General features: G+C 40.8%; 2 protein-coding genes across 2 annotated transcripts in view; one reads left to right on the forward strand and one right to left on the reverse strand.

Annotated features, from left to right (window-relative positions):
* Window positions 1-98: 98 nt before the first annotated feature.
* On the reverse strand, window positions 99-17,766 carry LOC124258508 (PACRG-like protein). Its single transcript, XM_046692577.1, is given in 8 exon segments — window positions 99-212; window positions 843-923; window positions 10,615-10,722; window positions 11,452-11,586; window positions 14,918-15,008; window positions 15,592-15,659; window positions 17,287-17,427; window positions 17,429-17,766. Coding segments are annotated over 8 exon segments (738 nt in total). The 5' UTR covers window positions 17,486-17,766; the 3' UTR covers window positions 99-155.
* Window positions 17,767-18,011: 245 nt separating this feature from the next.
* LOC124258502 (cilia- and flagella-associated protein 46-like) overlaps window positions 18,012-26,732 on the forward strand; it is an 88,164-nt gene continuing 79,443 nt past the window's right edge. Inside the window, 7 exon segments of the mRNA XM_046692574.1 lie at window positions 18,012-18,155; window positions 19,453-19,718; window positions 20,231-20,295; window positions 21,041-21,205; window positions 21,826-21,949; window positions 23,419-23,513; window positions 26,088-26,276. Coding sequence (XP_046548530.1) covers window positions 18,107-18,155; window positions 19,453-19,718; window positions 20,231-20,295; window positions 21,041-21,205; window positions 21,826-21,949; window positions 23,419-23,513; window positions 26,088-26,276 — 953 coding nt within the window. The 5' untranslated portion in view covers window positions 18,012-18,106.

Genomic DNA, 26,732 nt, shown 5'->3' on the forward strand with positions numbered 1-26,732 from the left:
CAATGATAATAACAATAATATGTCATGGTCATGTGTGAGACCCATGTAAGCAATACATGTGCCATAATATGAAAGAACAACAAACCACAATTGTCAAGTCAGTTTGATATAAATATATATATCTGTAATATTATGTACAAACAATTATCAATGTTTTATCCATAAATAGATGAATACGTTGGTACTTTGGACTTGATTATTGGTAGAACCTCCTGGAAAATACAAAAAGAAATATGCATGTTAAAGCTTATATAAAACATTGTCAAAATCATAAATACATGATTCATGTATGATTTCACATCACAATCAATATTCAAAATGGACTATAGTAGCTATAAAAAGATTTCCATTGTTGATGAAGCAATATGGATGATGAAATCAAGACGTCAATGGTTGAATTTACAGCGGCAACGAAACCAGTATGAGACAAATATGATACATATCGCAAATATTGGGTAATGAATAATGAATGTTGGGTAGCGATTACCATAACAAGTCAGCAGTGGATGTATTTTTCCTTATCTGTAGTGAAACTATCAAAATAATTTTTTACCTGCTTCAACCATGTAGATCAACTGTCAATGAGCGTGAGTGAGTGAGTGAGTGAGTGAGTTAGTTTTATGCCAATTTTAGCAATGTTCCATCAATATCACAGCAGGGGACACCAGAAATGGGCTTTACACACTGCACTCATGTGGGGAATCGAACCCAGGTCTTCGGCATGACGAGCGTTTGCTTTAACCACAAGGCTACCCCAATGCACTGAATAAGTGAGTTAACATGAAAACAACTGTCCTGTAACCATAGTAACATGAAGGTTCTCAAGTGAAAGTGTGTCTCACCCTCCCTCCATTCTGCTCCAGTTGTTGTAAGATGTCTGTACACTTTTCTTTGTATTTTTTGTCCATCATCTTTTTGGATACCTAAGCATGACAGAAGTTTATGTTAATCAAATATGTAATTTTCTGAATAAAATTGATATTTTATACTTATCCTGACTCATGCTCTTTTGCTTGTCTTCTTCTTCTTGCGAACATAGTGGAACACTTGTATCTCCCTAATTGAAGCTCCCTTCAATGTAAAATCACTAATTAGTACTCACCAAGAGTTGCCTCCCTCTTCCAAATGTGCGGGAAAGGAGGCGCCACCTCTTCCCTCATGCCTCACTCTCTCCTGTTTAACGAGCCCAACACTTGAATTTACAGGGAAATCCAAAGTGTTATGTGGGGAGGATGGGAGGGCTTACCTCATGAGTCAGGATAAGTATAAAATATCAATTTTATTCAGAAAAATTACATATTTTTCCTTATCCTGACTCATGCTCTTCTTGTAGAATCCTCTGAGGAAACGGAGGTGGGAACAGAATACTTTGGATTTAAATAATTAGTGATTTATATATATAAGTAATAACCCCCTACGGGAACTTCATAATGGCACTGTAATTAGGATAATTCCTGCTGTTATAAAACATAAGTTCTACCAGCTGCCATAGATGGGGGTACTACAATAATTAGATACTATGATAATAGTAATAATGGTATAAAAAGCGACTCCAAAGTGGAGAAGCGACCCAATGTACATTAAACATCAGTACTGGGCTTAAGACTAATGTAGACTTAAGATATGTATATAATTAGCACAAAACTCCGTAGAGTTATAAGCTATATGATACTGGTATGATATATACAGAATAATCTCGTGAGACTATGTCTCATCGTCTACGAGGGACTGTCAACTGCTGTGCGAGGACCATGGGACCGAAATGGTGAATACCTGAGACGTCCTCGGTGGTGATATCTCTCAGATAGTGGTTAGCAAACACCATGTCGGATTTCCAAAAGCAGCCCTCCATAATGGTATTCAACGAGCAATTTCCGTGTAGAGCGAGTGTGGAAGCCAGTGCTCTGATTTCCTGGGGATTAGATGCTCTTGGAGGGTCGAGTCCTGCAGCCTTGTAGGCACGAAGTATGACAGTTCTGATCCATATCGATATGGTGAATACGAGACTTCGGTCTGAGTCGCTGTCGATAGAGGGATGAATAACCACTTGAGTTGTCGTCGCCTCGTTTTGGATCGTTGTAGATAGATTTTGAGTGCTCTGACTGGACATAGAGATAGGTCAAGCGTATCTTGAGGTCCGAGAATTGAGAAGAGTGCAGGAACATGGAATAATCTGTCTGGTTGACCTGGCAATAGATTCTTGGCGATAAAATCCCATCGCAGTCCCATATGCACTATGTTTAGATTGTCGTCAAAACGTATTCTCTCATAATCTAGAGCGTGAATTTCTGACATCCTGGCTGCCGTTGCTAGGGATAACAGGAACAATGTTTTCTGTGACAGAAATTCAAAGGTTGTTGATTCCAGTGGTTCATAGGCCTCACTTGTGAGGTGTTGGAGCACTATACCGGGATTTTCCGGAAAGCCGCCCAGGGCTGTAAAACGGAAATTTGGGGAAAATTTGGGGACAAAAATGGACCATATAACCGCCCGGGCGATAATTCAGAAATAAAATAATTCAATAGTCGGGAACTAAAATCGACTCACTGTCGAGTTTCATCCTGATTAGATATCGTGTAGATGCACGCAAAATGTTGCCAAAATGAAATCTTCGCAATTCAACATGTAGTAGTCATAACATTATTTATTTATCTGAAAAATGTGTTGCCAATATACCCTGGGCTTATCTTGTGACAGTTAAAACATACCTAATAATTCACGAAATCAAGGCAGTCATCTTGCCTCTTCGTAAACCGAAACTTGATCATCAGCCATTTTGTAAGCATGTGACTATCATCCAATCAGAAAGCTGCTGTCAAATTTGTCAGCCAATCAAATTTAACCTTACAATGTTACGGTACCAATATTGTAATGTAGAGGGTTATAGGTCATGCAGTTGTTTACATACGCTACAAGACGGGACAGACAGAACATGTGACATACATTATGTACTTTTTAATGATAACAACATTTCCTTGAATAAAGATTTATTTATTTATTTTAAGATTTATTTAGACAATTACAAATTGTGATTGTTTATCACAGAAGTTGCCGTTTGCTGGAGCCCTGATTTGTCTGATCAGTTCCTTAAAATTAAATGTCAGTGTCTTCAAAACCTTCAAAGACGTCCAGCTCATCATCACTATCGAAGATGGCTTGGATTTCTTCATTGGTTGCCATGTCAAAATCTACCTCCGGAATTTCATTTTCGACCGCTTGGTCTTCTTCGTCTTCTACGGGTACTTCAAGGCCAGACAAGACATCACGTAGTCGAAAGTGTTCAGCCGGTCAAGGGCCACTGTCCGACCACGGGCACAATTCCACAACATTCAAAACTTCTGACTATTGTGTCCTTGTTCAGTGTGGCCACAGCACTGGCTTAACGAAATCCACTATTCGCTGGTAGGATGGTTTCCCGCGATAACCTTTGTTTGTATACTCCTTTTCGCCATTTGCAAACCAATCCGTCCATTGGACACGAAGTGCTTTCTTAAACGGTCCATTGACTGAGACATCCAGTGGCTGCAGGTAAGATGTTGTTTTAGGAGGGATCAATTTTACAACAGTTTTTCGTCGCTTGAATGCATCAAGAAGTTCGGCCTTCTTGTGAGCTGAGCATTCATCCATAAACAGCACAGCAGGTTGGATATGAAACAACTGAGCAGATCGTTGTCCAAACACTGTGTTAATCCACAATTTCATCAGTTCATAATTAATTGATCCCTTAGTAGCTACTGTCAAATAAACATTCTTTGGTAAGTTCACCTTTGGCACATTTTCAATCCTTTAAGGATAATCATTGTCTTCAATAACCGACCAGCAGCATTCACACACAGCACGGCAGTAAAACGCCAGAAAGCACCACAGTGACTTGCATCAACATTTTGTTTCCAACAAAATCTATAGTTGTTGAACTCAACATATCAACATACACGGGTGTTTCATCCATATTGTATATCTGGTCAGCGTCCATATCTGAAGTTACTGCAGGGATGCTGTCTAAATAATCGCTGGCAATTTGTGCCTTCTCTCCCATGAGATTTATTGTCTGCTTGACCAGCGTGTGTTATCTTCCTCACTGACAGTTTGTTACGCTTCATGAAGTTGTAGATCCACTTGTCAGAACACTTGAATTCCACAGCTTTGATGCCAAGTTCTTTAGCCATTGTTAATGCCTTCTCTCTTAAACGGCGATAATTAACGATCAGTTTGTTAGCACGTTGATCTACAACCCATTGATAAAGGTCAGTCTCCAAATCCCTGTGTTTCGGTCCTCGACCACCACCAACAAATCTGCGTCTCTTTTTATCTGGTGTGTTTGTTAGTTCAGATTCTTTTGAACACCATTACCGTAAACGTTTCCTATCGATCGCCAACTCTCTTGAAGCAGCAGATAAATTACCAGAAAGTTCTTTCACTCGCTTAACGGCATCTAATTTGTCACTAATGGTGTATGACCGCTGGATACGTTTCGCTGAACCAGTATTCTTCTGTCGCCATTGTCAGGAATGAAAATGTGTAGGTTTTGCCCGACATATATTCCAAGTGTAAGCTACGTGTTTATAACAATTAAGTACCGGTACATTTGATCACTAATCAACTCTTCTCCAACTGTTTACATAACGTGTACACACCTGTGGGGGACGATAACAATAAATTCGTTTTTGAGACTGCAACTGCAATTAATTATACAGACACTGATGATTACCGGTACAGTGATAATTTATTTGTAAAAACAATTGGTAAAAACAAGAGATGCACGTGTGTGTTTGCTTTTCATTCAAGCAGTACTAGAAGTGGGTTGGACAATATGCCCTTATTTGGAATTACGCCAATGCTTTTGTGTCAGCTAATCTGATTGGCTTATTGAAAGCCACCATCTTTCTAGGTCATCAAAACATCACACCGTAAGTTTTTTATGTCGCTTTGAAAGCGGTGTGCCTCTAAATGCATGAACATAAAATGACGGTTCGACTCTACATAGCAATAACGTTAGGTAATGTAATGTAAATGAAGATTTTTCAATTAAATCAAGCTATTTTAACCATTAGTGTAAAATGAAGATGTGTCAAACGGACACGTAATATCCTGTGTCAAAGACGGAATACCTATATAGGTGTTGTTAAATTTATTTTCCTACACGTTTATATCCATCTACAATGAACAATGACCTCTGACACATAAATAACGAAGTTTACTGTGAATTATATTTCTAAATAGCAGTAATGAAAAAATAAGTTTTAACCCCATATAATCGCCCACCTAAAATAAGAGCCCATGGGCGAATTATTGAGTGGGCGGCTTTCCGGAAAATCCCGGTATTTAGATCCCATGCTGGAGCGCGAAATCTCTGTTTCTGATCCTCCAATCGGAATGAACGTAGTAAGGCCAGTAACTCCGGCGTTTTCGTTAACTTGACACCCGTTCTCATAGTTATCACAGAACTTAGAGCTGCGTGATATGTTGACAATGTCGAGCCTTTTAGACGTTTAGTTTGTCGTAGGTAACACAGGTAGTCCGCCACTTGTGGATGTGTAGCATTTCTAGCTGTAAATCCCTTTTTAGCATGTCTCAAAACTGTGCCACTTGTCGTCATACAAGTTGGCGTAAAGAATTGGCGTAAAAGCAAGCTGACTGCTTTCGCGCTCTGGCTGAATAACCCTCTTGTTTAGACACACTTTTAATACAGTCAATACATTGAAGTTGGAATGCTTCTGGGTTTCGTCGCGCTTGTTTGGTGTGAGGATGTACTAGTAGATTCAAAGCGCTTTGGTAGTTGTAGTGTTGGTTGTCCGATTTCTTGAATTAGAATGGGAAACCACGTTCTCGCTGGCCAGTAGGGTAGCGACCAAAATCAGTTGGAGGCTCTGAGTTTGTCTGATTTTCTGTAACACCTTGGAATAAGCGCTGGAAACGCCGCGACGCGTTGAGGCCTTCCCAGGATATGCTTAGTGCGGCCCGCTGCCACGCTTGTGGATCTGGGACTGGTGATACTAATGTTGTTAGCTGATTGTTGAAGCGAAAGTGGCGAATAATAGGTCTTCTAGCCGAGCTCCTATTTCCTTTGATAATCTGTGCAAAGATTTCTGTATGGAGCATCCATTCTGTCGGTGACGGTAGATGTGGGCGAGAGAGCGTCTGCTAGTACATTCTTGGTTCCAGGAATGTGACATGCTCTGACATGTATGTTGAGATCGCCGATTAGATCGAACAGTTGAAAGCATAGAGTCAATAGGTTCAATGATCTCGTTGAGCCTTGTTTGTTTATATAAAACGCCACTGTTGAGTTGTCAGTGTGAATCATTAGATGCGCATTCTGTAGAATGGTGCTCCAATGTAGTAGGGCTGATTACTGCTTTCATTTCTAGCATGTTTATGTGCAGCTTGCCCTCTTGCTGGTTCCATAACCCTGATGCCGTCTGGTTGGGGAGATGAGCTCCCCAACCTTGAGCGACACGCGCCTACATAGAGATGGGTTTTGAACTCCGCTCTGTTAAATAGATGCCTTCGCAAACATTCGACCTCCTGGTCCACCAAAGTAGATGAGGTCTGAGGTAATAATCTGTCCGGATCGTCCGGTTGTACATTCATGAAAACCATTAGTGGGCGTAGTTGTAATTCTCTTTGCATGTCATGTCTTGTGCTGACGTGAGAAAAACCAACAGATTTCGCCACTTCATAGTAAAAACGGAGAGAGTAGTGCTTGAGATACAAGAACTTGTATCTATATCCTACGATCTTGACATCCTTACCGTGTCTGTAAGGAAATGAAGTGATGGCCGACTCTGTGACTGTCATCGTTGAAACTATGTAAAAATCGCCTGGCTGCCGCGCCCTCGTCTTCAATGATGACAGGGGAGGTCTCTAACCCCATGAAGGCAGCCAAATCACGAAGGTCGAGTCTAACTGGACTGTAATGGAGGCGTTGCTCGCTCGCTGACATGTTATTGTCACTTGTAACCCATGTCTTGATCTGTGAACTACGTTCGATCTCTGCGCAGGGCGTTGTCCTTCGTGGTCCAATCAAAACAAAGCATTTTGATTCTGTAGGGTAGCCGCGCTGTGATGTCGCCGGTGTAGCAGGAAAAAGATCCTTGTAGAATCTAGTGCCGTCGTTGATATCTGATCAATCGTCGGTCTTGTCCGTAGCTTTCCGAGGTTACACGAGTGACCACATGTGTCGAGGGTTAAATGGTAAACGCGTGAATATCGATGCTGGGGAGGCTGTCTACTTCAGTCTTGAAGATAATGCCGTCGTCCTTATACATAGGCTCAATTGAACTTTCACTTTGTCAGCTTGTACACTGCATACATCAATGAAGCGTCGTAATTGTAGAATTAATGCTGAACTTGTTGTAAATTTTTTCTCAGGGAATCATTGACGATTATGTATTTATCTCGATGTAGCAAGGCTGCTGTTGAATCCCGTCATTGAGAATGTCTGCAGATCTGTACGAAGGTGAAGATCTGTATAAGGCCATGAATCTTCTAATGTAGATATATCAATCTATGTGAATCCCGTTCTGGATTCCGTCTGAAGATCCGGAAGCTAGTGATGAATTCTGACAAAAGTACTCTCTTTGTACTGTATTACCTATCTTCAGTGTGTAACGCTGAAGATTTTTCCCTTCTAGGATGACGCTTACTGCCGGTCCTAGTTGAATAACCTTGATGATCTGGCGAAGTGATCTGCATGGTGGTCGGCTTGGTGTGACTGTATGGCTTTGCATGTAGATAATTGTCTCAGTAGTCCGGAATTGCCTACCTGGCAAATATATAATGAAATGGTGATTTCGTGATGATCCGCGAGGCCGTTGATGCCCTTTGATGTAGGTAGTCTGTCTGAAGATCCTTTATTAGGCTCTTCATCTGTTGACAGTCTCTGAAGATATAGCGGCCCTCCTTCGCAGCTTGTAGACTATAAGTAGCGTTCTGTTAAGAAGTTAAGTACTGCGACGTCTCTGCCTTGTGGATGGCCTGTGCGAATACCTTCGCGCAGGCTCGGTGATGACATATAGCGTTCTGTTGAGAATGTAAGTACTGCGGCGTTTCTGCGTTGTAGATGGCATGCGGCGTACAGTTGAGAGACGAAGTACTGCGATGTCTCTGCTTCGCTGGAGACCTGTGTGACAACCTGCGTGAAGACCTTCATGGAGACCTGCGCGTAGACCTGCGCGGAGACCTGTGTGGGGATCTGCGTGAAAATCGGCGAGGAGATCGACGTGGTGAATAGTCCAACGAACTGTGCCTGTAGCTGACGTCCTTCGCAAAGGCCTTCGCGAAGGCTCATCTGCATCCGCACTTGGGGAGTGGTGACCGGTCCTTTGCGAACACCTTAGCGAACGCTGGTCGTCCAATTCTGTATCCGGGGATGGAAGAATTCTCCTTCGCGAATGCCTTCGCGAACGCTGATTCCATTTCTTGGGGATGGCGACTGGTCCTTCGCGAACGCCTTCGCGAACGCTGGTCGTCCAATTCTGTATCCGGGATGGAAGATTTCCTTCCTTAATGCCTTCGCTAACGCTGATTCCATTTCTTGGGCGCCTTCCACGAGCGAACGCCATAACGCTGGTCGTCCGATTCTGTATCCGGGATGGCGATTCCTCCTTCGGATGGTTGAGTGCTGATCGTCTGTGTCCGCCGCAGGATGGCTGGCCTGTAGTGTAGATCTGCTGCCAGATGTCACGTTGATGAAGGGTCCCTCAGAGACGACGTCTGCGTTGGAACCTTCAGCGAAGGCTCGGGACCTCGTTGTGGGCTGTGACTTCTTCTCCAGGCCGTAACGCTGATCATCTCCTGCATAAAGTCCCCGGTTTGAAGGTCTCGCGGTGGTAGTAGTAGCTGTCCTTTCTGGCGCTGATAGCGGCGCCGTCCACAGGACGCTCATCTGTTGTCATCGTAGATACCTCGGTACCGTGGAGATGCGCTTCACCAAGGTGACTGGTGTACATGTGATGAACCTCTGGGAAGATGATCGGTTGATCATCGGAGAGTCCCTGTACCGTCAACGGAACAATCTCGGCAGAGAAAGTTCTTGTAGTCTCGCGCCAGACATCCCCGTAGAGTTGTCGTCATCTAAGGGTGTGTAGCCTTCTCTGGGTAGAGGATGGTGTCTATACATCATCTGCGCGGTTGTAGACGCGCTGCCCCTATCTGCGTTGGTGGCGACGGGACCCATGGGAAGCTCATCAGTCATCATTGTTGATACATCGAGCTGATTGTGGATCTGCGCTGACATCACTGTAGCTGATACCGGTCGTTTCTTGTGATGAACCTCGGGAATGATGAGCGGCTGCTCATCATACAGGCCCTGTTCTGCGACGGGAACAATCTCGGCCGAGAAAGTTCGTGCGGTCTGCGCTGGCTTCCCCTTGGTGGTAGATGCTGCCCTGGGGGTGCGGAGTCTGCACTGAGATGTAGATGCCCTCTTAGTCTAGACTGCGACGACTGGATGTCTGGTGATGCAGGTCGCTTCTTGGAGACGGCGGACTGCATCCCATGCCTCTCCTCCAAGAGAACTCCAGCGGAACACCAGACGGGAGGGGATCATCCGACAGCAGTTGACTTGAGAGGGATTCAGCCGCATATCCATGCCTGGATACAGCTTACGTGACTCTATCTGCTAAAGCGCCACAAGATGCAAAAGTAAATATTTGTTAAATGCAGAATTATATAAATTATTGCAAAAACTGCAACCTGAACTGAAAGAACATGGTACAGAACAGCTAGGGCATATTAAATGCGGATCAGCAGCAGAAAAACGTAGCTTGCAAACAGTACAGATTTTTCATCAACGTAATCTACTGAACAATCACGGCGTCCCATGAATAAACAGTAGTAAATATGAGTAAATATGAATAAATATTAAACCATATTGTTAAAAGGATACTAGCTAAACCTCTATAAGACACTTGTAAAGGTAACTAAGTAAGAATAATCAAAGGATATAGTGCCGTAGGGAGACACAGGCGCTCTCACATCCTGCTCACTGGGCGAAGAAGGAGAGAGTGAGGCATGAGGGAAGAGGTGGCGCCTCCTTTCCCGCGCATTTTGGAAGAGGGAGGCAACTCTTGGTGAGTACTAATTAGTGATTTAACATTGAAGGGAGCTTCAGTTAGGGAGAAACAAGTGTTCCACTATGTTCGCAAGAAGAAGAAGACAAGCAAAAGAGCATGAGTCAGGATAAGGAAAAATATAAAAAAGTGCAAAGGTTCTGCACATCTGCGCATGAGTTTTACCCATAACTGCCCAATGCTTATTGTAAGAGGTGAATAACAGGGTCGGGTTGTCAGGCTGGCTAACTTGGTTGACACATGTCATCGTATCCCAACTGCATAGATCGATGCTGATGCTGTTGATCAGTGGATTGTCTGTCCCAGACTATTATTTACAGACTGACGCCATATAGCTGGAATATTGCTGAGTGCGGCATTAAACAACAAACCAACCAACCAGCATAGAATTCCTCCCAGGCAAGAAGATGAGACCCCAAATCAGGATAAGATCCCAAGTCAGGCCTTCCAGAACTGTCACAACAGCCCAACACGACCCATTACTACTGGTATTATGTTATCATAGAGAGAGCTCCTTTAGTGTTATACAAGATCCACTCACTGGCATCAGCAAGTTTTTGAGGTGTGGATTCAGTGCTGGTCCCACAGAGTTACTGAGCTGCTGAAGGGCATCAAGTGACCTCTCAAATACACCTGCATCACTGTGAGCCTGAAACAAGACGACATCGTACACATCAAGTGTGCTGTGTAATCACCTTAAGGTTGTTTGTTTTTATGTAAAGTTTTTACCAGACCATCGGGCTTGCTAGATGCAAATTTAGACTGTCCGTCAGAAATCTATTAGCTTATACTCCAGCAATATCACAGCAAGGGACACCAGAAATGGGCTTCAAACATTATACCCATGTGGGGAATCAAACCCAGGTCTTCGACGTGACAAGTGAACGCTTTAACCACTAGGCTACCCCACCGCCCCAACTGAGCAAAAGACCATTTCAGTTGAATGTTCATGTCTAATTTTGTTCACAGAAAAGAGGAGAGGGGAGGGGAGGGGTTGTCTAGATTGGTCTCTACATATAGTCTGAGCACTATCCTATCCATATATAGTATGAGCCAAACCTTACATTGTTTAATAACAAGGAAAAAAATAACCACAATCTTTATTATTCTGAATTAACAAACTGTCATTTTATGACTAGATAGAATTGACAGTACAAAAACGAAAATACTGAATTTTGGAATGGCATTACGGTATACTGAACCGAAGGTAAAATGCTGCGGATCTTCTAATACTATGGTATACCATTTCACCCCTAAGTATGATCTGATGTTTCAGTATAGAGCCTTATACCATTGCATATGGAACATTTTCGTATTGGTCCCAGATGTAACTACAAATTCAAATTGTATAAATCATCATATTTGCTATACTGTTTACCAGTGCTGCTCTTAGTGACGGCGCCAACTTTGGTAAGAGAGGAGCTGCCTTATCACCCGAGTCTTGGACTTCTAACAACTCCTTAAATCCAGCACATGAGACAAATGTGTATGGGTGAACAGTTTCTCTTAAACCCTGAAATAGAAAATAAAGGAGGGCTTTCAACAAGTGTTTGGCTCAATTACAGTTTGATCAGAAACATAGCATTTCAGTTCGAGCCAGAAGCACGAGACACAGATCTCCAAACATAGGTATGGTGCTGACAAAGGACAATGTTCCAGGCGATATTGGACCTAAAGCGAGTGCGTGAGTTTAGTTTTACGCCGCACTACGCAATATTCCAGCTATATGGCGGTGGTCTGTAAATAATCGAGTCCCGACCAGACAATCCAGTGATCAAAAGCATGATCATCGGTCTTCGAAATTGAAACAGATGACATGTGTCAACCAAGTCAGCAAGCCTGACCACCCGATCCCGTTGGTCGCCTCTTACGACAAGCATGAGTTACTGAAGATCAATTCTAACCCGGATCTTCACAGGTTGGACCTAAAGCCACAATCAGTGGATATTTGCAAGACTGAGGAATATAAACTCTCTAAACTCTGTTTAGGTGATACAAAACCCTTATAACACTGAGCCAACTGTGACTACCTCCATAAACTGAAACCATGCAATCAAATCAATGATTACTCCAAAAGAAGAAAAAAACCCTCAATTTTTCATTCCAACAATGTATATTATAATTCATGTTCATCAATGCTTCAACGATGAACACACATGATATATATTGTGATCAGCTCGCTTGAAACCAGTTGAGCATGACTGTAGTGTTATACATCACTGTGGATGAGATGCATGTGAAATGTCCCTACTACTGTACTCTGGCATTCCAATGTTTCAGACAACAGTAATCAGCTGGGTTTTTGTTGTTGTTTAATGCCACACTCAGCAATATTCCAGCTATATGGTGGTAAATAATCGTGTCTGGACTAGACAATCCAGTGATCAACAGCATAAGCATCCATCTATGCAAATGGAATGTAACATGTAAACCAAGTCAGAGAGCCTGACCATCCATCGATCCTGTTAGTCGCCTCTGGCGACAAGCATGGGTTGCTGAAGACCAATTCTAACCCGGATCTTTACTGGTGGCAATTAACTGTCCTAACGTGAGTTAAACAGAACCTTTTAACTGTTCTACCCAGGCATCCCAATGTTTCAGATCACTGATAATCACCTCTGCTAACGCGAGTAACTGAGCCTTTAATATGTCCATACTCTACTTTACCAAGGCATTCCAATGTTTCAGATCACTGATAATCACCTCTGCTAACGTGAGTAATATGGAACGCCCCTACTACTCTACCAAGGCATTCCAATGTTTCAGATCACTGATAATCACCTCTGCTAATGTGAGTAATATGGAACGCCCCTACTACTCTACCAAGGCATTCCAATGTTTCAGATCACAGATAATCACCTCTGCTAATGTGAGTAATATGGAACGCCCCTACTACTCTACCAAAGAATCCCAATGTTTCAGATCAGTGATAATCACCTCTGATAACGGTGAGTAATATGGAACACCCTACTACTTTACCAAGGCATCCCAATGTTTCAGACCACAGATCACTGATAATCACCTCTACCAAGGCTAATGTGAGTAATATGTAATATACTACTACCAAGGCATCCCAATGTTTCAGATCACAGATAATCACCTCTTCTAACATGAGTAATATGGAACGCCCTACTACTCTACCAAAGAATCCCAATGTTTCACCATGATAATCACCTCTGCAGATCAAAGTCCATAATATGCAGTAATATGGAACCCCTACTACTTTACCAAGGCATTCCAATGTTTCAGATCACTGATAATCACCTCTGCTAACGTAATTAAGTATGGAACGCCCCTACTACTTTACCGAGGCATCCCAGTGTTTCAGATCACTGATAATCACCTCTGCTAACGTAAGTAACACAGAGCTACCCTATAACTCTACCAAGGCATCCCAATGTTTCAGATCACTGATAATCACCTCTGCTAACGTGAGTAATATGGAACGCCCCTACTACTTTACCAAGGCATCCCAATGTTTCAGATCACTGATAATCATCTCTACTAACATAAGTAACACAGAGCTACCCTATAACTCTACCAAGGCATCCCAATGTTTCAGATCACTGATAATCACCTCTGCTAACGTGAGAAATATGGAACGCCCCTTCTACTCTACCAAGGCATCCCAATGTTTCAGATCACTGATAATCACCTCTGCTAATGTGAGTAATATGGAACGCCCCTACTACTCTACCAAGGCATTCCAATGTTTCAGATCACTGATAATCACCTCTGCTAACGTGAGTAATATGGAACGCCCCTACTACTCTACCAAGGCATTCCAATGTTTCAGATCACTGATAATCACCTCTGCTAACGTGAGAAATATGGAACGCCCCTACTACTCTACCAAGGCATCCCAATGTTTCAGACCACAGATAATCACCTCTGCTAACGTGAGTAATATGGAACGCCCCTACTACTCTACCAAGGCATCCCAATGTTTCAGACCACAGATAATCACCTCTGCTAACATGAGTAATATGGAACGCCCCTACTACTGTACAAAGGTATCCCAATGTTTCAGATCACTGATAATCACCTCTGCTAATGTGAGTAATATGGAACGCCCCATCTACTCTACCAAGGCATCCCAATGTTTCAGATCACTGATAATCACCTCTGCTAACGTGAGTAATATGGAACGCCCCTACTACTCTACCAAGGCATTCCAATGTTTCAGATCACTGATAATCACCTCTGCTAACGTGAGTAATATGGGCAGCCCTACCAAGGAATCCACTGCTCAGGTGAGTTACGCCCTACTACTCTACCAAGGCATTCCAATGTTTCAGATCACTGATAATCACCTCTATGGAACAGGCATGACTACCTAATATGGAACAGATAATCACCTCCTGCCTCTACTACTCTACCAAGGCATCCCAATGTTTCAGACCACAGATAATCACCTCTGCTAACGTGGAGCAATATGGAACAGCCCTACTACTCTACCAAGGCATCCCAATGTTTCAGACCACTGATAAGATAATCAGCGCCCTACTGCTAAAGGCATCCCAATGTTTCGGACCACAGATAATATGGAGTAATATGGCGCCCTACTACTCTACCAAGGCATCCCAATGTTTCAGACCACAGATAATCACCTCTGCTAACATGAGTAATATGGAACGCCCCTACTACTGTACAAAGGCATCCCAATGTTTCAGATCACTGATAATCACCTCTGCTAATGTGAGTAATATGGAACGTCCCATCTACTCTACCAAGGCATCCCAATGTTTCAGATCACTGATAATCACCTCTGCTAATGTGAGTAATATGGAACGCCCCTACTACTCTAACAAGACATTCCAATGTTTCAGACCACAGATAATCACCTCTGCTAATGTGACTAGGACAGGATCAAACTGTACATTATCTGGTGGACTGTCCCAGGCTATCTTGTGCTTCACACTGCCATGGACCAGTCTGAAACAAAGTACATTACCAGAATGACCAACTTAATATCAGTTCTCCTACAGGCACAGCAAGTGTCCTGCAGCACAAGGATCCCTGACCCAAACATTATGACATGGGTTAAGTATGACTGAAAAAGACATTAAAGCAACATAGAGGAGTGAGTGGGTTTAGTTTTACCCTGCTTTTAGCAATATTACAGCAATATCACAGCCGGGGGACACTGGGCGTCACACATTGTACCTATGTGGGGAATTGAACCCGGGTGTTTGGCGTGACGAGCGAACGCTTTAACCACTAGGCTACCCTGCCATCCGCAACAAAGATGAACCAGGTATCACATTGTCAAATTCATCTTAGTGCTTCAACATTGCATTTATCTGATGTGGAACTAGTTCATGTCTACATAAACTTTTGAAGAAGAGTAATGGTGGAAGAACCAAAGTTGATACTTAATGATATTTTCATATATTACACAAGTGATTCAAATTTCTGTAATGAATTAATTTGACAAACTCTTCAAAACAACATGGTTAAAGAAGTAGAAAATGGCAGTCAGATGACACATCAAGGTAAACAACAGTGATCTTCTCACCTGCATGGAAGGCCTCCACTGGAATACACTGACGCAAAGGCTGACATATTCTTCTTTGAATTGGCAAACTGCAAGAACATCATGTACCGGTATATGTCATAGAAATTATATTTAAGTATGCCCATAACTTCATAATACAGATTACCACACAACATGCTAGAAGGGTGTATCCTCATAATTTTAGTAAATGAATGTACCCATGAATAAGCAAGGCTATATCTATTTACTGGAGTTAAACATTCCTGTGAAAGTTGAAACTTAGGTTAAGGATTAACATAATTAATCTTCAGCAACCTGTCACACGATGCAGTTAACAGTAATGGGCTATTACAAATTGGTCTTTAGCAAACCATGTTGTCACAAGAGGTAACTGAAAGGACTGGGTGGTCAGGCTAACTGACTGTATACTGACTGTATGCCAATTGCACATATCATAACTGATATCCAATGTTTTCTTTGATATGAACAATTTTAACAATGACCACCATAAAAGTCCACATCAGAGAAAAGTGAACTGTTACAAGACATTATGTTTTAGTTCCTTTATTGAAAATGCTAAGAAAGGAAGCCACCCAATCACATGCAAAAACAACCTCATTCCATCACCCTTCAAATCTGCCATTGTCTACATAGTGTAACACTGTAAGTGGTAAAAACAGTTCTGGTAGAGTGTGGGGAACTGTCATTGTATTGGTGGGAATATGATCCAAATATTTCATGGGGATTTGCCTGAATGGGGAATTTTCTAAACCATATTAAAATTACTAATGGTGTCTCAGGGCTCCAGATACTTTTTCAACATCAGGAGTACATACTCCTTATGTTTTCAATATAGGAGTACTGGAAAAAATTTTAAGAGTACATTTAGAGTACTGAATGCAATTTAAAGGCGTATCAGTAGTCTTGTGTTTCGTTTCATAAGCACCACAACATTTCTACTCTTGTGTAAACAGGTCAATAAACAATAAAACAATACCTTTTCAGATGAATACGTCTGTAAATGATTTTAAGACCGTACACCATTGCTGTGGTGCATTTCTGCTACGTTTTCTAAATTATTTCCTACCGTATCGTGCATATTTTATATCCGTACATACGCCGATACGGCCCTTATCTGGAGCCCTGGTGTATCATATGTGAATTGGTGTGGGTGAAATATATTTTTCTTCGGGATAGATCCAGATCAAGGGTGTATAATAGTTCATATAAATAAACTCATATTCCAGCCAAGGCCTACAGGCAGTGCACACCTTGGTATAGTGCTAAGTCATCTAGTTATATCTGCTGGACGGGACTAGGGTGTATCAGTCACATTGAGTGAGTTTAGTTTTACGCCGCACTCAGCAATATTCCTGCTACATGGCAGCGGTCTGTAAATAATCAAGTCTGGACCGGACAATCCAGTGATCAACAGCATGAGCATCGATCTGGCCAATTGGGAACCGATGACATGTGTCAACCAAGTCAGCGAGCCTGACCACCCAGTCCTGTTAGTCTCCTCTTATGACAAGCATGGATTACTTAAGATCAATATTCTAACCCGGACCTTCACGGCAAGCATGGGTTACTGAAGATCAATATTCTAACCCGGACCTTCACGGGTTGTATAAGTAACAACTCAATAAAAGCATTATACTTAATACAACACAATTGAACTTAAAATGTCAAAAATGCCTGACAATCCTTCCAGCTTACAGGATCAACGGTTTTCGGGTTTAGTCGATCCGATGGACGAGACGGTTTCAATGGTTTTCTTGCTGCATCAGCGTTGCTGGCACTGGCTGATTTTTTAACTGGGACCTTTCCAGCACTTGTTGGAGGAGTGCGTGAACCCCTGGGACCCTGCCGATCCATGTGAGCTAGTCCGGCCCTTCGCACTACCAGAACTAGCCATTTCAACTTCTGAAGATACTGTGCACAAAACAAACGCTTAGAATCAATGTCTCAGCAACTTATCGTTGAATGTCTTGCAGTATCAGCATGACAGCACATGCAGCAGGGTATTCTTTATAATCAACACAGATTAATGATAACAAAATGTGGCAATGACACCTTGGCTAAAATGCATTAATCCGGGGGGTATACACCAGTAAGGGAGCCCACTTTCAAGTTTCAAAACATTGTGTGGAGGCCGCCATTTTGACAGCTGTCACATTGCATCATGGGAAGGCGTACCTGCTTGTTGCCATGACGCGACTTGTCACTTTAGTGCGTAGAAATACATTATGAACATTTTCATACACATGCTGAATATCTGAGAAATTAAGGGGAAATATTTATTTCCCATTTCCTATCAAATACTCTATATATATGGTTTACTTTTGTCTTTCGTTTTAAGATTTAGATATTCTGCATACACCATTTATCTTTTGGACTATATATTTTGCGAACGCATTTCCTGTTTGCCTTCGCGTCTAACAACATGGCGTTCGAATTGAAGTAGAAAGAACGATGCAAGTGTTTAATGTGATATGATGATACAGTAATTAGTGACAACACTAATCAAGCAGTGAAAATGGACACAAGCATAAGAACACTTCTCGTTTCTGCCCAGAAGCACGCAGGTAAACTTTAATCTCAGCCAATATTACCTTTGACAGCAGTCAGACGACACGAGCACCTGCAAACTTATGAAGTTGTGTTTGGATACATTATGTGTATCAACGCTCGACCTCAAATGACACTTTGACAGACAAACGAATGTCTATGCAATGAATTAAAAACGTACCCTTTCTACAGATGATCTACAATATAACATGACATCCTTTCCATAGATTGACAAATCTTTGAAATATATTATCTCTATTTATCTAGTAGATCTATCTTACCGTCACATGTTTTCGCTCAACAACTGTTCGCTTTGAGTCGAGATTTTCTTCTGATAGTTTATGAGCTGTGAGATGTGCAACTTGTTTGTCAGCAAACATTGTCTCGTTACCGCACGAGTGACAAAATGCTCACAATCAAGCAGTAAAACAAGGGGTTTTTTTTTATCTGAATGTTATGGCTTATGTAAAATTGTAAAGCATTTCTCTGACTTATTAAGGACAACGTTTTTATGGAATAGACCACCATCCGAGTATTTACAATATGTGTGACGCAACCAAAATTATTATTGTGCGAGTAAACACTGGCATCCAAAATGAAGTGACATTTGAATACCAATGGTCAAAACGTAATTAATCAAGTTTTGAGAAATATATCAGTTTGAAATAGAGATCACTAAGATATAAGTCACCACTGCAAGAAATAGTATAAGGAAGTTTTAGTGCGGTCAAAAACCTGAGTGATAGATGACTCGCTTGTGTTGATATTGGCTGTAAGAAAATCACATGGCCTGTGCTAGGTTCAGTGGACATAAATAGCAAGACAAGGTGAGCGAAAACACATGATGTCATTGCAAAATGTTATGGTCATGCTTGGAACTTCAGAAGCGAATGATGCAGTTTTTCATAGACTTTCATATTTGATATTTTGATAAATATTATTAACCATATCAACATGTAGGTACCATATTAATTATTACTGTTCTAATATTTGTTTCTCTGTGGTTCAGACCAATAGCCAGCCCTGCAATTCATGGGGGTACCTAAAGAAATTAGTATGATTAGAACACTTTTATACAAATATTTTTAGTCTGTCAAGATGTTCAGTTGTTATTTGACTATTGCGGACATAAGTTCCACAATTTGTCTCTTGTGCCACAATTCAGAATACCAACTAATGCACTTTCAGCATTGGTCAATAAAAGATCAGGGGTTCCATGAATGTATTTTCTAGTTTATGCCATGATCAATGCCATCATGATAAAGAAAAGACAATGAGTTTTTAATAGCACTAATGTTTTTATTTTCAAAATAGGAACAGGGAGGAACCCTTCTCTTACACAAGCTTATAGCCTCTTGCGGAATGTTGCTGAAACAAGACCAGCTGTGGATGCCCCAGAAGCATTTGGTTGTGACCTGTATGTTCTCTGCGCTGAGATCGCCTTCCAAAATGGCTCGCCAGACATGGCCAAAGAATGTCTGAAGATGTTCTTCATGAAGCCTCCACCACCAAACCAGTTCCTCTGTCGAGCATACTTATGTCAGGCTCAACTCCTTGCACCACAGAATGCAAACAATCCAGTGAGTGCTTCAAACATGTTAAACATAAGACCCAGAGGGGAGTCCTGGCAACAGTTCAATTAAAATATGCATACCCAAGCTTGTCAAGAAAGCTGACTAATCAGAAATTGCATTGCTTACTATAATTATCAACCCTTTTAGTGGGTTTTATGACAATACTGCTGCAATAATTGACAATAATTGCAATAATTTCACAATGCTATTGCAGTGGTGATATTTACTCCAGCTATACTATCGCAATTAAGTTGTTAAATGTATCTTATCTCAATATTAGTGAAAATTTCATGATGGACGTATGTAGTTTACCATTGGACCTAAACAGTTTATGTGGTTTGCATGCATCATAATGTGTTTGTAAATCCACTAAATCTCCCCAACCACCTGACAACCTCATTTGTCAGACAAGCTATCTGTTTCTTAAGGAAACTGTCTGTATTTTGTCTCACATATTGCTCTTAATATGTTTGTTTATGATACATGAATTTGAATTAATCTGTGTCTTTATGTTTCAGGAAAAATTAGAGAAAGCTGTCGTGTACCTACTGAAAGCAATTTCCTTTGCCAAGAAGACATCAAGGTAGACAACACCTGCCTGTCCTGTCTTGTGTAATATGAAACACTATTAGTACTGAGTCTGTTATTAGAAAGGGTATTTATTCCAAGGTTTATTACTTAGTACATATAATTTGTTTCCCTGCACTATCTCAGTGTATTGCTGTGGATCCGGGGTAGAATAGGTCTTCAGCAACCCATGCTTGCCACAAAAGGCAACTATGCTTGACACATGTCATCAGTTCCCAATTGCGCAGATCAATGCTCATGCCGTTGATCACTGGATTGTTTTGTCTAGACTCGATTATTTACAGACCGCCGCCATATAGCTGGAATATTGCTGAGAGCGGCGTAAAACTAAACTCACTAACTCACTCACTCTATTGCTGTGATTGATAGGCTTTGCTGGACACTCTGCTGTGCTAGTTATTAGAAGTCCTTAGGAATCTTCAAAAGTATTTGAATCTCAGCACCCACTAAAACTTTATATTAGGGTTATGCTTAAGTCCCCTGTCTTCTTAATTTTGAATCATATTTAAGTATTCTTTTCTTTGGGAAAAGAGATGATTGACACAACTCAGATAATATACAAAGATCCATAATAATGTGATTTATGTGAACATTGACTTTTGAGTGTTTCCCAAGTTTGATTAACTTTGTTAAAATGCAGATGACATTTTTCTGCAGATGCTCATCTTCAATTCATGTAGACATTCTTGTTTATTTGTTCAAAAAAGAGTCAAACAGTGGCATCTCGATGATATTTGCAGATACCATTTCCTGGTGTACAATGCCTCGGTATTGTACTGGCAGTTTTGTCGTCCATTCCTTAAGCCCAACTTTCGCCAGTACCTAGCTCGCAGTCTACATCAGGTGGTCAAAGCTCTGGATGATATTGAAGACAAGGACTATGAATGGAGGGCTCAGTTGATGATGTGAGGACAGTTTTACCATTGATTCTAGCTGAATCAGCATATATTTTTATGATTCTGATTGATCTCTCTCTTATGATATTGGAGCTTGGGGAAATGGGAGTTAAGGTCATGGGAATATAAACTTTTGCTTCTGTTAGGTCAAGGTGTGTGACTCAAGTGCTTGTTCAGTGCTTCTGTGCTATGTTCGATGAGACCTATTTAGCAGGAAATCTTTTTAAAAAATGAAAAATCATTTTAAGACAAAAAAAATACAGAGCAAAAGTGGAGTGACCATAGTTGAGGGTAGGTGGTGGAATCGGGGCATGAAAAATTAATACCATTTTGTTTTGATTTTAATTCATTTTTTATTAAGGTTTGTATTACTGATTGGTTGTATATTAAGCAAGAGTGGTCACGCCTGTAACATGTATTGGGGTTGGTGGGGGAAATGTTGCTATATGTGATACTATCCTGAGATCAATTCCTATCCTCCATATTATGTGTGAGCAGTCCCTAAAGAGCACTATTTTCCATTCGGCAAGTTGACAATTCAGAATCCACACTGGCGACAAAATGTACTTAATATGTCACGCAAATGCAAGGTTATCGTTCAAAGTAATGGTATTTAATGCTTGGTGTAGTGCCTTGATCGAGTGCCACCTGGATGCAGGAAGGAGAGGGGATGCCTCCCACATAGCTACAGCAGCAGCCAGTTTCATCAAACAGAATGTCCCATCACTCTACAAGCAGGTGTTTGGGCTCATGGTGAGTAGAAGTTTAAGCTTAAGAAGAACTGACTTTAACGCAACAAATCATACCATACTAAATTGTGAAATCAGTAAATGATCATGCAGGATCAATGAATAATCCACAAATAATACTGAAACACAGTTTGTGGTTTGTATTCACCAAGGGCTACATGATGATTCCCCAAAGTCACAGTAATAAGTAACAGGCCATATAACATATGTCCATGTACTCACAATATATGATCATATATTTGTAGGTTTTAAAATTAAGCATGCACATTGTGATTCTAATGTCAAGACCCTCGTGTCAAAAGTCAGGTGAAAATTTGATACTATTTGGATACACTATCTGAATACCTGAAACAAGGGAACTCCTTAGTGGATGTTGATTGCAGTATTCCCCTGCATGTGTTTGTTGATATTACGGTCCACAACACATATTACGGTAAGCCAAGTAGAGCTGTGAAAAGAGTTTCTTATAGCCATTTAGCAGCTATTTTCATCAGGATAATGGAAAATGAAGGCCATTCTTGTTGCCCTAAACTTTCATCCTGGAGATTGAATATTACTCTGGGAGCTATTGGGGTTATAAGAACACAAGAACAATAATATTTAATGCTCACAACAGGGTTCAAAATCATTCCTAACTATACAGATAATCTGGATGAAACAAATATTTCTGCATGGAGATTTTGTTACATGGCAGTGCAGACTGGCAAAAGTTTGTCTGTCGTAGCTGTCAGTGGCAGCAACTGACTGAAACGTTTGTAAAATATTCAGTGTTGAAGTGGCCAACAGGAACTGTGGTATAGAGTTACCTCCCTTAGTTTTTTACACCAGAGATAGTTTGATTGTCAAGAAGTTTTGCTATCATGTTTATGTGACAGTTCTGGAAGGCCTTTTACATCCTGACTTTGGGTATTATCATCTCACCAAGGGCAGTAATCTATCTGAAAATACTGAATTCCATACAGCTTTCAACACAATTCCAGGTGTAAGGATGGAGTACATGCTTCTTTCAAGATATCCAACAGTGACAAATACCAGTCTATTGGAATGTATAAAAGCAAACTAAAAAACTAAACAGATTCCAGATTCTAAACTTCACAGATATTTTACATGATAGTCTTGCCATATTAGCGGCAGCAAAGACTTAAGAATCTGGGCCCTTATTCTCGAAACATTCGTAGCTCTAAGAATTCTTAAGTTTGATCATAGCCTGTGTGTTAAGAATGGGCTTAAGAAGTTCGTAGGGCTACAAATGTTTCGAGAATAGCTAGCCAGGTTCTCTGCACATCTGTCATCATCGGAACATTTGACATGTCTTATTCTAGCATCTGTGCTTAATGGCCAAAACAGAATTTGTTTGTTGCATTCATGTTTATACAAGAACCAATACACATTTAAGTTCTCCAGGATAAGATTAGAGCTGTCATAATGTCTTCTTGTCAACTGGTATATGTATTTCATGTCTACTGCTTTCAGGTTCGTCATCAGCTTGTTGAATCTGCAAAGATTCATAAAGATGTGAAGAATTCACCAGAGCTTTCCATCTACTACAAGATTTGCAAGATTAAAGTGTGAGTATAATTTGATTGTATCATCCCTTCAAACAAACTCAGTGTCATAGGGTGGTCCTTTGCCAGCGTTGATAAACAGGTTCGCTTTCACAAACAGTCGTATCTCCTTTACTTTGACTTGAGCCAGGGATGGAAATAACTTTAAAATTGATAGTGTACTCCCGGTACAGTGGCACATGTAATGTCACTTGCCCTGATAATTTTTCCACTATACTGACAGTTTTCTTGCTGATTTTTTAAATAAACAACATAATTAACATTGGAATGTCAACTGGACACCGGTACAGTGTGATATACAAATTTGCTTGCCCAACAGAAAAAAACACTGGACTCGGACGTCGGGCAATTGGTTATTTCCACCATGAGGCAATGAGCTTATGATTATCATGGTACTGAGACTGCTTTCTGTGGTCAGGCTCTGAGACTTGTAGGATAGTGTGACTTTGTCTGGTGGTACATGTATATGGATTAGTGCTGTGACGATTCATCGATACGCATCGATGCATCGATCCATGGCCCGCCGATACAGTGAATCGATACAAAGTTTTACATTGTCGTATATCCCGATACGATACTTCAAATGGGCCACGATACATTGATATTCAGCTTTGACTATTGCCGAATCGCGATATCTGTTAAGAAAAAAATACTTACTTCTGTTTGATGATTAAAATATGCACATACTTATTTTCCTTTCATAGGTAAACGTTTTCTCGGAAATTCATCCGTCAAGAACTGTATCAGACATAGTGCCCGCATGTTATTAACATTCACAAAGTCCGTGTACAAACATAATTATCTCGTTTCCGAATGAACATTGAAAAACGCTACGGAATTTGATGAAATACTTTAAAATGGTTTTGTTTTGATCTCAGGGTGTTTTATAGTTTGCCGGGTCAACCTGATCGCTCTTTTACAATCCCGCTTTGTCTACCATATTGGGTCCAGCAGATGTTGAAGATCTGTCTCTTTGTCCAGTCAGAGCACTTCGCATTTACCTTAAAGCATATCGTAAAGAGCCGCCGCCCGGGCGAAGAGGCTATTTATACCCTTGTCACGGCTTCCACATGAAGTTTTCGCGACAACACTCATAATGGCTACTGAGCTACAATACCATCGCGAGCCTGACACTTTGCGGTTTACCCACCACCTACGGCAGTCAACCCTCATGAAACCAGGGCTTTGGCTTCTACTATGGCGCTGCATAGCAACTGCTCGCTAACCGCCATAATGGAGGGGTGTTTTACGATCTGACACGGCATTTTCGCCTCATTACCTCAGAGATGTGTCGGTGACGGATATTCAAGGCTCATCAGTTTGGACCACTCGCCCTGCTCCAGCAGTTATCAGCTGCACAACATCGCAGATAATGAACTTTCTTGTGTCTCGATGCTATATATGGATCCCACTGTGCAGTTGATCCCAAGTCGCCGATCGTTTCTGCTTGTGTACAATCTGAATAAATCTGAAAAACTGTTTCTGATTTCCACGCCTTTATTTCTTCCTCGGGATTTAGATTTTCCTCTCATTTGTTTGAGACTACAGAGAGTCAGCCACCCCTCACTTACTGTCCTCTGCTCCACGGAGTAATGAAATTCATCCGTACAAGAACTGTATCAGACATAGTGCCCGATACTAGTCGCTTTGACTTTTTATTACGGGGTTATTAACATTCACAAAGTCCGTGAAGGTACAAACATAATTATCTGCGTTGCTTCCTCACGAATGAACATTGTTATCGCTTGAAAACGCTGGTGGAATTTATCGAAATACTTTAAAATGGTTTTGTTTTGATCTCAGGGTGTTTTATAGTTGGTGTTAGAATTAAAGATTTTAGTATCATGATACATATTGTATCGCCACCCATATATCAGGATTTGTATTGTATCGCAGCTTCAGTGCACAATATTTTGGCAATATATCGTCGTGACTAAAATGTTAGTATCGTATCGCAGGTTGTATGCCAATACCAGCTCTAATATGAATCATTGCCCATTTCTATAATCAACCACAGGGATCTCCTTTTCCTTGAATGATGCAGTTATTTGTTTGAAAAACACTATATGGGATTCATAGCTTGGAAATCTTAAATCATACTTCTCCATTGGATTCTGTCTGAAATTACAAACATTTTCCATATTGACATGAATATAACATCAACTATCTACAGTGTTTAGTGAAATTTTATCACAAAAAAAATTCTTTTTATGTGTTTTTTTCTTTGCAATATTTTTACTTTGCTGCAATTGAAACATATTGTTTCTATCATGGATTAATTGGGTTTTTGAATTACATCTGGTTTGATCCCATGTTTTAGGACAATTACTTTTGTTTTCCTGTGGGTGTTATTTAGTATTTGATGTGTGGACATTTTAACATTTGAAATCTTTGGCTCATATCTTGGATTACAAAGTCGAGATCCAGGCATGCATACTCAGTATACCCAGATGCTTGATGGGCATTTAGAAGTTGGAAGGTGATGTAAATATTAAAGAAGTTCTAAATCCATACCATACATTGTCATGTCAGTATACGCAGATCTAAAACACAACGTAATGTACTTTGTTCCTACAGTTCTCTGGACCAGGGGGAGCAGAAAGAGTACTACAGTGAGATCCAGAGCATCTTGAACCAGCTAGGTGTTCCTCACTCCACCACTACTGGGCGACTGGCCAGGTATGACTCAAAGATAAGTGTGTCCGGTCGTCCACGGTCACCAAGCACATCGCCCACTGGTAAAGAGGAAGATGTTCCTAAGGATAGGTAAGATACAGAAATATTAGTTCTCATTTCTGTTTAATTCACTTTGCATTTTCATTATTTCCTTTATTGCTTTGTTCTCAAGATCATATTTCTTTCAGTTTTTCTGTTGATTGAATCGAGTATTATGCTTGTTGCCACAAGCAGTGTTGGCACAGATGATACAAAAGAAACAGATTTACTTTTTATTTAGTTAGATTTAGTTTATAGTTAAAGGTAGTCATCTGTGTTTTGTTTGGACATTTTTTGTTGATGTGCTAGAAGTTAGTATTTTAGTAACTTTGGAATATCTGAGTTCATAATGTATTTAAAATGATACCTATTTGTCTCACCTTTAATAAATCAGTACACTTGTGTCATAATACAGTGAAAATATTTCTTAATTTTTAAGTCTGTTTAAGATTTTTTTTTAGAAGTTGTACGTGGTATAAGGTTTGATGTTAATAACAATTTTAGATG

Source organism: Haliotis rubra, unplaced genomic scaffold, assembly GCF_003918875.1.
Source record: "Haliotis rubra isolate DU_JTF1 unplaced genomic scaffold, ASM391887v1 Scf695, whole genome shotgun sequence".
Lineage (NCBI taxonomy): Eukaryota > Metazoa > Mollusca > Gastropoda > Lepetellida > Haliotidae > Haliotis > Haliotis rubra.